General features: G+C 41.3%; 3 protein-coding genes and 1 non-coding gene across 4 annotated transcripts; 3 read left to right on the forward strand and 1 right to left on the reverse strand.

Moving 5' to 3' along the window:
- Nucleotides 1-4,777: 4,777 nt before the first annotated feature.
- Nucleotides 4,778-4,850, reverse strand: Trnar-ucu (transfer RNA arginine (anticodon UCU)). Its single transcript has one exon. It is a non-coding gene; the product is annotated as a tRNA-Arg (tRNA).
- A 1,387-nt stretch (nt 4,851-6,237) lies between these two features.
- On the forward strand, nt 6,238-7,815 carry LOC145441726 (MYG1 exonuclease-like). Its single transcript, XM_080319661.1, has one exon. The coding sequence runs from the start codon at nt 6,293-6,295 to the stop codon at nt 7,406-7,408; it is 1,116 nt and encodes a 371-aa protein (XP_080175787.1). The 5' UTR covers nt 6,238-6,292; the 3' UTR covers nt 7,409-7,815.
- Nucleotides 7,816-7,873: 58 nt separating this feature from the next.
- LOC145441725 (RNA polymerase II-associated factor 1 homolog) lies at nt 7,874-10,534 on the forward strand. The gene has a single exon (XM_080319660.1). The coding sequence runs from the start codon at nt 7,874-7,876 to the stop codon at nt 9,356-9,358; it is 1,485 nt and encodes a 494-aa protein (XP_080175786.1). The 3' UTR covers nt 9,359-10,534.
- Nucleotides 10,498-14,521, forward strand: LOC145441727 (protein YIF1B-B-like). The gene is made up of 8 exons (XM_080319662.1): nt 10,498-10,638; nt 10,692-10,936; nt 10,998-11,102; nt 11,680-11,758; nt 12,775-12,832; nt 12,898-13,053; nt 13,203-13,296; nt 13,537-14,521. The coding sequence occupies exons 1-8, from the start codon at nt 10,611-10,613 to the stop codon at nt 13,699-13,701; spliced, it is 930 nt and encodes a 309-aa protein (XP_080175788.1). The 5' UTR covers nt 10,498-10,610; the 3' UTR covers nt 13,702-14,521.

Here is a 14,521-nt window from a genome sequence, read left to right on the forward strand (position 1 = left end):
GAAACAGTTTGTAGAGTCCAACCAACCATTCTTTAGTTTCGTAATGCGAGAATATCGAGTAAAGTTAATTACTTAGTGCGATGTTAATATCCTTCGTACTTTTGTAAGAGTTGTGGAGTAACATACCAAGTAACTAGTTGACACAAACAAAATATTGAATGACTGCTAACGCATTGAGTTCATAATCCAAGAGGGTGAAATTTGTATACTGTTAAACTAACATAACTCGTATCCAGCGAAACAGATACAATCCGGTGATGTGATGTTGGTCAATATCCATTTTGTAAAGATTGAGTAAATCCTCTTCCGTCAGGTGGGTGTGGTTCAAATCAATAGCATGTTACACATAAACATCATTTGTATTGAGGGTGATATTGTTGAGTGATGATGCCGCAACAACACAACAAGTATTATTTTGTATCGTGTGTTTGTGCTTTAGGAATAGCGAAGTGTGTGATATTTTGGATATCTGTGTTCGGCTGAAACTAGGGTTGTCCTTGGGTCTTGTGTTGGGTAAATCAGAACTATGTCTAGAATTCAAGCACGTCCAAGTAACGTCTTTTAGTGACAGAGTATTGTGATGACATTTACTTTAGCGAATGACAACGGAAAAATTTCCAATTTCTCTGATCGTGTGTGTGTGTGTGTGTGTGTGTGTGTGTGTGTTTTACAAAAAAATTCCAGTACACCTAACTATAGGATACATTTAGTAAACATCGTGCAAATTGTTTCTTTGTGATGGTAACGACTTTCGGCGGCTTAGTTTCATGTCGGGAATTATTATTTGAGGGTTCAAAAACAATTTCAATCAATACTAGAAATGAACAACAATGCAAAACACGTTTAGCAAATAACAGTGTAGCAAGTACTTTTTTGATATTACGAGTGTTGGATACTAGACACTTCTAGTTGAATTGGATGCATCTAACAAACATATCACAATTTACTTTTACAATAATCAAAGTCTTAGAGTGTATAACCTCGCTATATTTTACATTTAGCACGCACAATGGGGAGTTACTGAAATGATTAAGAATTGATCGCTAGCTTCGAACGGTACTCGATACTCAAAGTGATATTTTCACACTCTGTAAAGTGCATATGTTTCAATTCTCTGTCGCAAATTCCGACAGTAACGACATTGATGTTAAATCCTCACCCGTGGTTATTGTAAGTGAATCCTAAACATCGCAACAGTCGGTATGGAAATCGAACGCGTGCGTACTTTTAGATAGGTGACACTAACAAGTTTATTACACCCGTGAAATACTCTGAAACGTCGATTCGTGATTGTGTTAGCTATATTCATCTTCCATATCTGTGGACACAAAAGATATCTTGACTTTGGTTACAACTCACTCGAAACGAATTGTCGCGGGTAATCTAGAAAAGCACAAGTCGAAGACGAATGATTTGATTTCAATAAACTAAAAAAAAAATTCCTTTTGTTTTGATGTTGGATTTAATACAATTTGTATGACTATACCGAATTCGAATCCGAAAGTGCAATGTTACTTTAGTAGAAAAATTGGATGACTCGCATTTTGATATTGATAGATGTGTAGAGTAATATGACTAGTTTATAAAATCTCGGTAATGGTTTTTTTCCGTCATGTCTGTGATCAACAAATATGTGATCAAGTCTTACCATTCGATATTAACTTTCGCAGTCGGTGTAATTTGTTGAAGTAACAATACCGACGAGTTCAATAATATTCCCCATCGATGCATTCGAATAATCCGTCAGCTGCAAGCGGATTTAAAACTTGATGGTGTTTCGCGGTTAACTCAAGTCAGTGGTCGTGTTTGTGTTGATTTCAGGAATGATCATGACGAGTTGCCTGGGTAGATTAGTTAATGTGGTTGTAACTACGACCGTACAGAGTTGCTGACACCCCAATATCTTTTACGCTGTAATATACGGATTTATTTGTGATAAATTAATTCTCAGTTATTGTTCAGACATTCAAATCTCGTATACTCAAAATATAATATGTCCAAGTCAAATCGTGTATGCGCCGATTAGTAAATACTTTGTCTTCAGAATAGTAACAACCTTTACAATTGAATAAAAAGATAGAGCATACGAATACAACCAGGATGAATTAATTCAAATTTGTGAGTTGTAATGATATAATCAAGTAAGTGAAACTAGATTTTTAACTATTGTTAATGTTGTGAATAATTCTTTTGAGTTTGAAATGTGGCTGGATCAAAGTTGGTAGTCATGTTTGTCAATCCTATTTCAATTCACACAATGTCAAAGTCCAAATATTTCATTCTGGATTATTTGGATTTACCTTTAGTACATCCCGCGAATGGATTTAAAGTTGGCAAATTACCAAAATGATTGAATAATATCGGGTCAGAGATAGTTGGTATTGATTCTATAAGTGTTAAAACAGCGGCGTGGAATGTGTGAATGATCCGATGAGGGTGAATGTTGGCGTCAGTAATATTCAGGTTACGTTCGATTCAACAGATCGCGTTAATAGGATTTGAGTTGGGTCGAATCAATACATTCAAATACGATTCAACTTGATTTGTGTAGTGAGTTACACTGATGACTCCCACTTTATCAAACGATATGACATCGAACAGCGTCAACACTATGCAAGTCGGAGCAACTTCAAATTTTCACGTCGGTGTCAAATTCGTCTCATCACCCAAAAGAGGTGGCGTTAGCCAATATCTCAAAGGTATATTCATCGACGGCAATAACGAAGAGATATCTTTCACATGTTTCAATCGTGAATTGTTCGGGGTCATTGAGAAAGCATTCTCCAGACGAAGAAAACTCATGGTCAAATCCGGTTGGGTCCAAATTGACAAGTTTACTGGAAAACCTGCTGTATTACTGGGACGGGCTTCGTCAGTAACTCTGCATGGAAAATCGAGACATACGACTGAAGAATACCCATTATTGACCTGTGAATCGGTATACGGAAATAAAGATGAATACGTCTCGATCGCCGCTACTTGTGTTTCTCGAAAGGAGAAGACGGTCAATTCTGGTGCCGGAAAGGAGTTGAAATTATACAGTTTTACATTGAAGGATGATACTGGTGAGGTGGTTTTGGACCAATGGAACAAAGCCTCGCTCGTACCCGGGAAGAAATATCAACTCACTCGTGTTAAAAACTGTGTCGGCAGCTTGAAAATCGATTCGTTAACTAGACTTGTTGAATTGAAAGAATAGTTTGCATATTTGTATACCACAATACAATATTTCATTTCGCGTAAAATGTATGACCTATGTGATTCGACAACTGGGTTAGTGCGGTGTTGTTCTACTGATCGAGGTGTGAAAATTGTGCTATCGCGATGAAGTTGTGACTGTGAACAGCAGACTATTCTGTAGGCGCGAAACAGCTAATAAGCCGAAAGTATTATTCAGGAAGCAATCAATAGCGAAAGAGAACACGATCGGTCATCTGGTACGACTAAACTACATCATATATCATAATTTACGATCAAACTATTTCACACTGATCGGTCTAGTGTATAATCGATAGTAGCACACAACTGCACGGAAACAATTCAGCGCGCAGGTCATTCGGAATATAGGACGCACTGCTTAATCCTCACAACAAGCCACGTTTCCGTCTGCGCGGTTATTGTCGGTGACTCGTACATATTCAACACCACGCGAGAGATGTCTGAAAGTGCGAATCACGACCACGAGTTCTCATTACGATTCACCGCCGCAGCCTATACCTGAAAGTACGAGTCACGACCCCGAGTTTTCAATACGAGTCACCGCCGCAGCCTATACCCAAAAGTACGAGTCACGACCCCGAGTTTTCAATACGAGTCACCGCCCCAGCCTATACCCGAAAGTACGAATCACGGCCGCACCCATAAGAACCCATTACGAATCGCGGCCCCGCGGGGGGTCTGAAAGTACGAGTCGCCACCCCCGGTTTTCAATACGAATCGCCACCCCGCCATAAGAGCCAATAGCCGCATGCGAGCGATCGACTATACTACTTACTTCACCTCGGAGACAAAAGCGCACAAGCACAGCACACGCGCGTCAACGAAGAACAACTACCATATGATCAGGACTGAATACAAGAAAACGCATTGCTCTATCAAGTATGCCGGACCCCAATTGTGGAACAGCATCTCGCCGGCTATCCGACAGTCGTCGAGCATGTCCGCATTCAAGTCGAAATACAAGCAATTTCTTCTAAATCAATATAGCCAGTCTTCAGGATTACAGGACCACGACCTAACATCGACCTCGCCCTCCGCCACATGCCACCCCATTTTGTCGCTTGCGTCTTATATTCTCTGCATTACTTTTCATTCAGTGTGCATGCCTCTTATTTACTTCGCCTAGGTGGGTGGCTACTCCAAGTTGTTTCGACACCTTCCTATCTTTTTATTGTATCGCAGTCTTGTGATGTTTTGAAACGATGAAAATATTAATAAACCTGACTGATGAACAGATAGGAGGATGTCGAACGACACGCATGCAGTTGCGATCCATTTAATCCAGCATCCACCTCGGCCTCGGGGCCTCCGAGTGCCCGATGCGCAGTTCTTTTCGATGTTGATCTTGTTGAAGCCGCGGCCCTTTCTACTAGTTCTCGCCATTCCTTGTGAGTGCTTTCTTTCGTCTGGTCTTTTTCGTCGCGCCGCAAGAACGGCAACGCGTTGGGGCAAGAGGAGCCCAGATAAAATTCCGACATGAATCGAAGTGGATCCGCCAGATTGGTGGGCGCTTATCGTTACAACTACGCTATCTCCCTCGCCTAAAATAGGTATCGAACATCTCCGCCGGGACTCGAACCCGGAACCTCTGGATTAGAAGTCCAGCGCGCTATCCATTGCGCTACGGAGACCCACAAAAGTACAAGCAATTTTTGCTGCGTGAATACTAGTCAGCCCTCACCATTTACCGGACCACGACCTGGCATAACGCTCTCGCCTTCCGTCACTTGTCACTTTATATTAGCTTCTTTTACTTTCATTCAGTGTGCAATTGTGCATGCCCCTCTTTACATCGCCTAGGCCCAGGTGGGTGTCTGATCTTAAGACTACTCCTAGTCGTTTCGATATCTTCCTGTCATTCATTGTATTGCAGTCTTGTGATGTTTTGAAGTGATGAAATTTTATGAATAAACTTGAACTTGACATCGGGCACTAGGCCGAGGTGGATGCCAGACCGCAACTGCAACTGTAAACGAAACTGGTCGGTTCGGCATCCTCCTATCTGCTAATTACCAGTGTTGGGATCAAGTCACTACCTTCGAGTCACGAGTCATTTCGAGTCATTGCAGATTTTGACTCGAGTCAAGTCAAGTCAATCGATTTTCGAAAGTGACTCGAGTCAAGTAAAGTTACTCGATTTTTGGAGGTGACTCGAGTCAAGTCGAGTCAAGTCAAGTCAAGTCACGAGTCAAGTCACAATTCAAGTCAAGTTCCCTTTTCGAAGTATGAGTCATGCTTACGTCATTGCATTTTGCTCGCTGTCTGAAATACAGATTGCGTGGTCATTGATTCTGAACCGATGAACGAATAATATAGAGGTAAATATACGAGCAAGAAGGCACTGTATCGCTCACATACATTACATAGCATCATTTCAGTTACCCGTCAAAATAGAGACTAGAGAAACGAATTATTAAGATGTAATACATTACCCATTTACAAATTGATATGATACTATTCGAGCCTGCGCCATTGGTTGAGTACTATATAACCTATATTCGAATTCAATTTCAATAAAGCAAGAACAGATAACAGAAATATAGATTTTGCTACTAAATTATTCTACTGTACTAGTTTACGACAGCGTAAGCTGTATGCTTCGATCACTTAATTTGTGGTCAATTTAATTGTGAGAGAACAATGGAGGTTCAGTAAAACGCACGATCATTGAATGATTGGTCGCTTTCACGGGTTACACCAGCGTTTGGCGAAAAATCCGACCATATGAAAGATAGTGATTTTATCGACATCGATTGCTTGATGACTTGAAATTGACTCGTGAATTTTGCTCCGAGTCACGAGTCAATGCGCATCAGTCAAGCAAAGTGACTCGAGTCAAGTCAAGTCATACGAAGAAGGTGACTCGAGTCTGACTCGAGTCATCCCATCACTGCTAATTACATCGCATTGTACATTGTGTGTGCCTTGTTCAGATGAAAATATAATTTGACGATTTTTGATTATTTGATTTTTGATTTTGTGTTCACTACGTTTCTTTTCATGCATGGGTGGATGTTGGTTGACGTGTGGTCAGCGTTTGGAACTTTGCGCATAAAATGGATTGTAAATTGTAATGCTCTGTTGTTGCTGCGCTTTTGTGTTACGGAATAAGAAACATTTTGGTATTAATTTATATCTAGGATTAAGCACTATGACTTCGTCTCCTGATGAGAAACGACTAAAAGGCGATTCTGGGAACGGCCATTCTCTTGCTGCCGTAAAAATAGGTACTCATAACGGGACATTTCATTGCGATGAAGTATTGGGATGTTACATGCTGAAGCAGCTTCCAAGTTATAAAGACGCAGTTATAGTTCGAAGTCGGGATAACAAAATACTTGCCGATTGCGATATTGTTATTGACGTTGGGGGAGTATTTGATCCGGCTAGTGACAGATATGATCACCATCAAAGAGATTTTGCCGAGACTATGAACAGTCTCGATTCAAAGTACAAATGGACCACAAAATTGAGCAGTGCTGGTCTCGTTTACTTTCATTTCGGAAGAGACGTACTGAAGGAAATTCTCGCACCAAAAGTGTTGGATACAGAAATCATTGATAAAATATATTCCAAAATATATGAAGGCTTTATTGAAGAAGTGGATGCCGTTGATAATGGGATTGATCAATATGACGGAACCCCAAAATATCATGTTACGACCACCCTCGGGGCTCGTGTAAGCAGAATGAATCCTAGCTGGATTGAAGAGAAATATGATGAAGATGGTCTCTTCCATAATGCAATGGATATGGTTGGGAATGAATTCAAGTCCCGTGTTTTGTCTCTTGTTGATGTATGGCTTCCTGCACGATCGATAGTCGAAAAATCTATAGCGAACCGATTTGATGTCCACAAATCGGGTGAAATAATAAAATTACCCAGATTCTGCCCATGGAAAAACCATCTTTTTGATCTCGAAGAGGAATCTGAGATTAAACCAGTGATAAAGTACGTGATATACGAGGATGCTGGCAAAAACTGGAGGGTGCAATGTGTGCCGAATGGAAGAGACACATTCGAAAATAGACTCTCTCTGTGCGCGGATTGGAGGGGCATACGAGACGACAAGCTGTCAGAATTATCCGGCATCAAAGGTTGCATTTTTGTTCATGCAAGTGGATTTATTGGAGGAAATAAAACGATGGATGGTGCCTTGAAAATGGCCATAAAATCCCTCTCGGGGTAACACTAACACACTTATCACGTTTGAATATGTGGAGTAAATGCAATTACATGTTCAATCAAATCTACAGGTGGAGTTTTCGGTATGGATTGTTGCATCTCAAAATCTCTTCCAATAGCATGACGACTTCAATAGTTCTACGTGTTCCAGAGGCTTTGGAGTAACATTCATTAACGAATTGATCTGATAAGCAAGAATCCAAACAATGTATCCAAAAACATCGCCGGCTATTTATCCTGTGATATCTATATATCTGTTTGCTCACACATTATTGCTGACCGATTGGACTTTTTGGACTTTGTACCTCACAGTTGAGGAGTGCTTGTTTTGAAACAATAGTCGCCGGTATGACACGGTGTAAGCTGTGATATTTTGTACAAGATAACCACCGCAGCATTTGTTTTTTGCAGCTATTATTCGGTTACGTCCCGTTTAAGATTTTTGTCAATTAGATATTTCACTACTGATATGCCACCACTTCCGACCATTCAGAATCAAAAGGGAAAAAATGAGCGGGGACGTAACACAGTGGAAAGATCCGGGCTTGTGACTCGAGTTAGATATTGCAACAACTTGCCGGACATACCCTTCGATCCGAAGTTCATATCGTATCCTTTCGAAGCAAATCGTTTCGTAGAGTACAAGCCTACTACGCTCGAGAAATTGCACAAAATCGACTTACACACGGATCATGATCTCGGCGTCACAATAGACTTAATCAGTCCTGATACGTACAAAATTCCACCAGTCGGAAGCCGCAAGTTAGATCCAGCCGATGAAGCCTTGTTGATGGAAGATCCGATCGCCCCACAAGACTCAAAACGGTCGAAACAACACAGCATTAACGTTTCGTGGCTTAGAAGGAGCGAATACATATCACAAGAGTTCAACAGGTACGGCGCAAATAACACAAACGTAGAGACTCGATTAGGCGCCGGCATTAAGGAACTGTTCAAAGAGGAAGAGCTGTACAAAGACAGAGACAGCCAAATCGCGGCCATACAAAAAACTTTCGAAGACGCCAAAATCGAGATTAAAACACACCACAGCAAGAAAAACGTGTACCCGACTGAAGTCCTTCCGATCTATCCGGACTTTAAAATGTGGCAGCATCCCAGCGCTCAAGTCATTTTCGACACAGATCCAGCGGTGAAAGGTAGCGATCAGCAAAAGCAATTACAAGAAATGTCGCAGGCAATGATTCGTGGTATGGTTGATGAAGAAGGAGACCAGTTTGTTGCATATTTCCTACCGACAGGAGACACGCTGAAAAAGCGTGAAGAGGACTCAAGCGAGGGCCTTGATTACAATCCAGAAGAGTCGTATGACTACAAGCTTGCACGCGAATACAACTGGAACGTAAAAAACAAGGCATCGAAGGGATACGAAGAAAATTACTATTTTGTAATGCGCGAAGACGGCATTTTTTATAACGAATTGGAAACGAGAGTGAGACTGAGCAAGCGTCGTGCCAAAGGCGGCGGCGGCGTGCAATCTGCGACCAACGCGGTATTGGCTGTGCATCACCGCGAGCTTAACGAACAAGAGATGGCCGCGCAGGAGATGCGCAGGATGCAGTTGGAGCCTCTCGAGGCCGACGAGGAATTTGACGAGAAGCCCGACGACGAGTGGGACGAAGAAAAGGAAGGGGTTGCGGAAGAATCCGGGGAGGAGAAAGCGGAAGGCGATGAAGAGGTTGAGAAGGAAACGAAAGATGATGATTCGAATGAATCTGCTTCCGAATCGGGCGGGGAAGAGAAGAAAGACGCACAGGAAGATGCGGAGGACAAAAGTGATCAGAGTGGTGGTGAGGAGGAGGAGGAGGCGAAGAGCGTTAAGGATGAATCCTCCTCGTCATCCAGTGATGATGATGATGAAGGCAATACCGCAGGTGGTAATGCGGCTGAAGAGATTTTTGGTAGCGCGAGTGACTCTTCGATGGACTCTAGCTGATTCTCCAAGCGGAATTTACGCGAGATAAACAAATACAGGCTGCTGGGAAGCGTGCGTTGCTCGTGAACAGTGCATTATGCAGTACCGGTACTGTGAAACTGGAAATGTCGACTGAAGTGTTGCTGCTTTGTCATGACTGGGTAGGCATGTTATCAGAGGTGGTCAGTAAGGATGTACTAATACTAAAGTAGGTTATTCTAAGCACTATTTACTCGAAGATGATACTTATAAATTACTTGCACTTGTTTCGCCGAGGCTGCTTGCTTTTCCTACTTGGGGAAAGCAGATATTGTCATCAGAATCGTATGAAGTAGCCACTGTATCATGGTAACTGAATATATCGTCGGAGATTGGAACTCTTTGTAGTGTCATTTGTCATTGTGCGTTTGTCGTGCAATTACGAAAGTAGCCACCTCCGACAACCTGCTGAAAGTTTGCAAACCCTTGACCAAATGTACTTTTTGAAACTACTTGAGTAGGCTACTCTTCCGACCTTACATTTTCCACATCAAGTATTTTGGGCATGTCTTGGAAATCTGTACTTCTACTTGTAATTGAGTATGTGCTTGATTGATTGTCTACTTGAGTAGGCCTACCAAGACCAAATACTTTGACCACCTGTGCTTATTACGTTCCGACGGAAACGTAAGAGTTGTTTTTCCGCTGCCTATCCCTAGGTCTCTTTCGCTTCTATAGCGTTAGCCATATTTTCTAATATTGAGTTTGCTCTATGAATGACTAAGGTCTTGCATTGGAAAATACTCGTCGCAGTTTTAGCTTCTTGCAGTTTAATAATGGCAGGGAATTTACGCGGCACCACTGTTTTCATTGATAAACTTTCCTATCAAGACTTTATAGGACTGTTATTGTGCTGTTTGAGTATAGAATTACCCATACAGCACAATGGCATAGCATAGGCCTAGGGTTTGTTTTGATACTTAGCTTGGATGATCATGATCACCCTTTATCGCCTATTCACCCAATGCACAGCAGCTTGGGCTTCATATTTTAGTAGTCAATATGTGTCGCTGGCTGCAAAGATTTTTCATCAATGGGTTTTCTTGTAGAATACCAATCATTCAATCATTGCATGGAGTTAAAATGCTTGTACTATATGACATATGCTTAGATAAAGGCCATGCATATGTTTCTTTGAATATCTTTCTTTTTATAGAACAGTTTCGTATTTATTTACTCGTGTGTAGGTGGCACTGTTGTAGATTTACGCTTGCGGAAATAATTCTTCAATACAATGGATAATTCTGGGCATTTCCGAAAAGGTTTGTTATGAAATTTTTCACCTGGCCTTGTTTGAGTAATATTTCTTATCCAGGAGCTAAGCCGAGACGGAATCAGCAGCAGCAAGAAATGCCTTTGTTTGACGATACGAGCGGTGCCGGTCAGGGGTTTTCGGCGTACGGCAATCCGCAAATGATGCCACCAAATCAAGGGCAGTACGGAATGAATCCGCAGCAAAACTTCCCGGGATCGCAAATGTTGGCAGATCCGATGGCGAATATGGCGATGCAATACGGTCAGACGTTGGCCGGCCAGGGAAAGGAAATGCTGGAGAAGAATGTAAACATAAAATGATGCTCTTGCGGTGGTAATTGCAAGCTTCATCTTTATTTTGTTGCAGGTTGATCGGTATATATCTGTTTCGAAGCTGAAGTATTACTTTGCGGTTGACACGACTTATGTGGCCCGAAAACTTGGGTTGCTTGCTTTTCCATTTACTCATCAGGTGAGTTTTGCAGAATGCTTAAGCCTGTGGATTGACACTAAATTCTTAATGACTCAGTTCTTGGGTCGCAGAGTATTCGATAGGTGTGTCACTAACTAACTGTTTAGCTCACGACTCCATCTAATCGAGACTGTGAATGTGCTCTTGGTCTGTCCGATAAAAAATCGCGACTCCTGTTGTGACTTTTTCCATTACTGACTCTTCAATTCCTAACTGCTGACTCTGGTTCGGCCTTCTGACTTCTTCAGACAGATAATGGTGACTGTGTACTTTTACCCTAATTTCTATGTCGTGTCACAACTGCCCAAAGAAGCTAAAAAGTGTTGAGTGAAAAGTGACCAAATCTAGCGTTTTAAACTACTTTCTTGATCACTTTTTGGACATTTCATTTTCGACCTCCAATTGAAGAAGTTTTGAGATGTCTTGGAAATTGATACGTCAAATTTGCGACATTACTTCTGCGCGAGTACACCTCTGCTTCCGCAACTGACTCGGCCTCAGATTCACGATACCCCAGAATTTTTCAAGCGATTTCCAAGCTCCATCTGTTTGTTTCTTGAAATAATAATCTTTACAGGAATGGGGAGTGCAATATCAGCAAGACACACCCGTCGCTCCTAGGTTTGACGTGAATGCCCCAGATTTATATATACCAGGTAAATTGTTACGCTGCAAACTGATAAATTGCTACTTAACTTTGCAATATCTTATAATTATTTGCGAATGCCGAATAGTGGAAAATTTTCCTAAGCACTTTCTATCTTGGTAAGCTTTCGGCGTGGTATTGTGATTTTTTGAAATCTTCTGACAACTGTGTATTTCGACTATTCCACGCCATTATTGCAATAGACAGTACTGGTATATGCGCGTTTGGGGTGTTCAAAAACACTTTTTTTCCAAATTTCATCGGCTTAGTTGTCAAATCGTCAGGTTGATTAAAAAAATGTTGCACACCAAATTTGACTCGATTCCAACCTGTAGAAGCCTAGGTCAGTCAAATTAAAATTTCGGTCATTTTTGAAATAAGCAAAATATAGATATTGACTATCACTTGAGAAATATATTTGTCCTTACTTTACGTGCTTATTATCAGTTCATTTCCTTTTTGTGGTCGTTAATTTCAGTGTGTAAAGTACTTTAATTGAAAATTATCTCGCCATTGTTTAAACGTGGCTATTTCTATGAAGTGAGCTAATATTCAGCTAATCCGTGTCATATATCTTTTTTCGTTTACTGGCGATGTCTTCGTTCAAACTCCACCATAGGGCCTTCTCAAGATCAAAACAAGTGGAAAAGACATCCCTGCCTCTTCAGGCATACCTAGGACACGTTTTTTGGTCATGACGGTGTGACGAAATTGGTCACCGTAAATACTATTATTTCAAAAATGACCGAAATGTCAATTTGACTGACCTCGGCTTCTACTAGTTGGATTTGAGTCAAATTTGGTGTGCAACGATTTTTTAGGTAACCTGACGATTTGACAACTAAGCCGATGAAATTTGAAAAAGTATTTTTTTTAACACCTCTAATGCACATTGCTATACATTTGATCATGTTGGTTTATTATTTATACACTTATTAGGGAGATTCGCTGCACTTAGCACATACTTGCCGCATTGAGTAACTGGCATATATGGCTCAGTATTGTTAACATTGCCCGTAATTTTAGCGATGGCGTACATCACCTACATACTGTTTTCCGGGATCTCGCTAGGCATTTTGAACAAGTGAGCTATTTGTGGCTTCGCTCTTTTTGAATCCTGCCATTTCTGATTTCACCTTCGCCTCGTAGATTCTCGCCTGAAGAACTTGGCATGCAAGCGAGCAGCACGTGCGTGTGGCTGGCTATCGAAATTGCGATCGTGATGTTCAGTCTCTATCTGGTAAACGTTCGGACGGATTTGGGAACGTGGGATATTGTTGCATTTTCAGGGTACAAGTATTTCGGGTCAGTGCGATTCCTGTTTTTTTTATATTGTATTGTCTGTACAAAGTGGTCAGTCATTTTATGCATCATGAGTGTAAAGTATCATTTCTGTAACAACTCCTGCTAGCACTATTGAGATGCACGGTGATATCCGTGTGCTTATTTTTCAGGATGATAGTGATATTAGCTGCTGGATTGTCACTCGGATCGACGGGTTACTGGGCCGCCCTGGCTTATATGAGTCTCACTATAGCATATTTCCTTGTGAGTATCTCTTTTCCTGTTGTATTTAGCCAAGCAAGGTTTCTGCTGGCTTAGGGTATACAAGAGACATTTCCTCCAATATCAGATATTGCTTTGTGATTATTCAACCTCAGTGGTATGCCGTATTGGAAGCACATACTCGTGTGATTACTGACTAATATCATCCACATCCACCTGCTATTTTCTATATTCTATAATTTGTTTTTGTGTGCTTTGTCGTGATAACTGTCTTGTCCACAGGTCAAAACGTTACGTTTGAAGATATTACCACACAGTGCGTCAACGGACGATTTCACTCAAGGCCATGGTGGCAAGAGGAGACTCTATCTCACCCTTTCTATTTCCATGGTGCAGCCCGTGTTTATGTATTTTCTGACGCGGCAACTAGTCCCGGGGTCAAGCTAATGCCGCCGAAGCAACCTTGAGCGTTATGTGCTGTTTCACGGGAACGGTTCTTGATATGGGGTGGCTGGAGTCACATCTTGTCGGTTGTTTTAGAGACGTGGCCATGCACGAGAGACTGCTGCTGGCAACGTATGGTCATATTATAGATGTTATCAAATTTTGCGTATTGCAGCGTTTATTGCTTGATTGTATGTGGCATAATATATTTCACACTTTTTTGGTGAAAGGTATCCTGTTGAAACTACCTTCTCTGCCTGAAAGTGCAATGATAAAGTATTTTTGTATAAGGCTTGTGCGCAATGCTTCACATTACCACAGTTAGTGAAAGTCTGTGGGTGCTATTGAAGGGGTATTAATTTCTTTGAAAAATGTCACTTCAATCGTCTGAACACCTGTGGGTTTGCTGCGGAGGATATGCACCCTACCAACGAATGGTCTATTATATATTTTGTTGGGAATTTCGTTGAACATATATTTATGTAGGTGACCATTTCTATGTGCGATTGATGTACTTGTGCTTTTACTAGGTTGTATCATATAAATTCTGACTAACATAAAATATGTATATTAGATCGTGCATTGTGCTGTAGCGTGTCCGTGCTGCTTGATGAAATGTTATGCTTGGTGTGATGCCTGTCAGTGTCTGGATTGTCCAGGGATTATAGAACGTATCTAGTAGCAGGTTGCCATCTGCAGCCTTGACTTGGTAGACTCATTTTGTCATGTCTATTTGTGGCTACAATATTATGATATATACCTATTGCTTTGACGCTGGAATCTTCTCTTGCTGTTCGAAGGAAATATAATCACTTCCTATTTT

The sequence above is a fragment of the Botryllus schlosseri genome, chromosome 6 (assembly GCF_051294905.1).
Source record: "Botryllus schlosseri isolate E-star chromosome 6, Bs_hap1, whole genome shotgun sequence".
Taxonomy (NCBI): Eukaryota; Metazoa; Chordata; class Ascidiacea; order Stolidobranchia; family Styelidae; genus Botryllus; species Botryllus schlosseri.

Bases quoted from the DNA above. Each gene is read 5' to 3' on its own strand.
- LOC145441726 (XM_080319661.1), top strand. From the start codon at position 6,293: ATGCTCTGTTGTTGCTGCGCTTTTGTGTTACGGAATAAGAAACATTTT.
- LOC145441727 (XM_080319662.1), top strand. From the start codon at position 10,611: ATGGATAATTCTGGGCATTTCCGAAAAG. The intron at 10,937-10,997 runs GTAAACATAAAA...ATTTTGTTGCAG, and splicing joins AGGAAATGCTGGAGAAGAAT to GTTGATCGGTATATATCTGT. The intron at 11,103-11,679 runs GTGAGTTTTGCA...TAATCTTTACAG, and splicing joins CTTTTCCATTTACTCATCAG to GAATGGGGAGTGCAATATCA.
- LOC145441725 (XM_080319660.1), top strand. From the start codon at position 7,874: ATGCCACCACTTCCGACCATTCAGAATCAAAAGGGAAAAAATGAGCGG.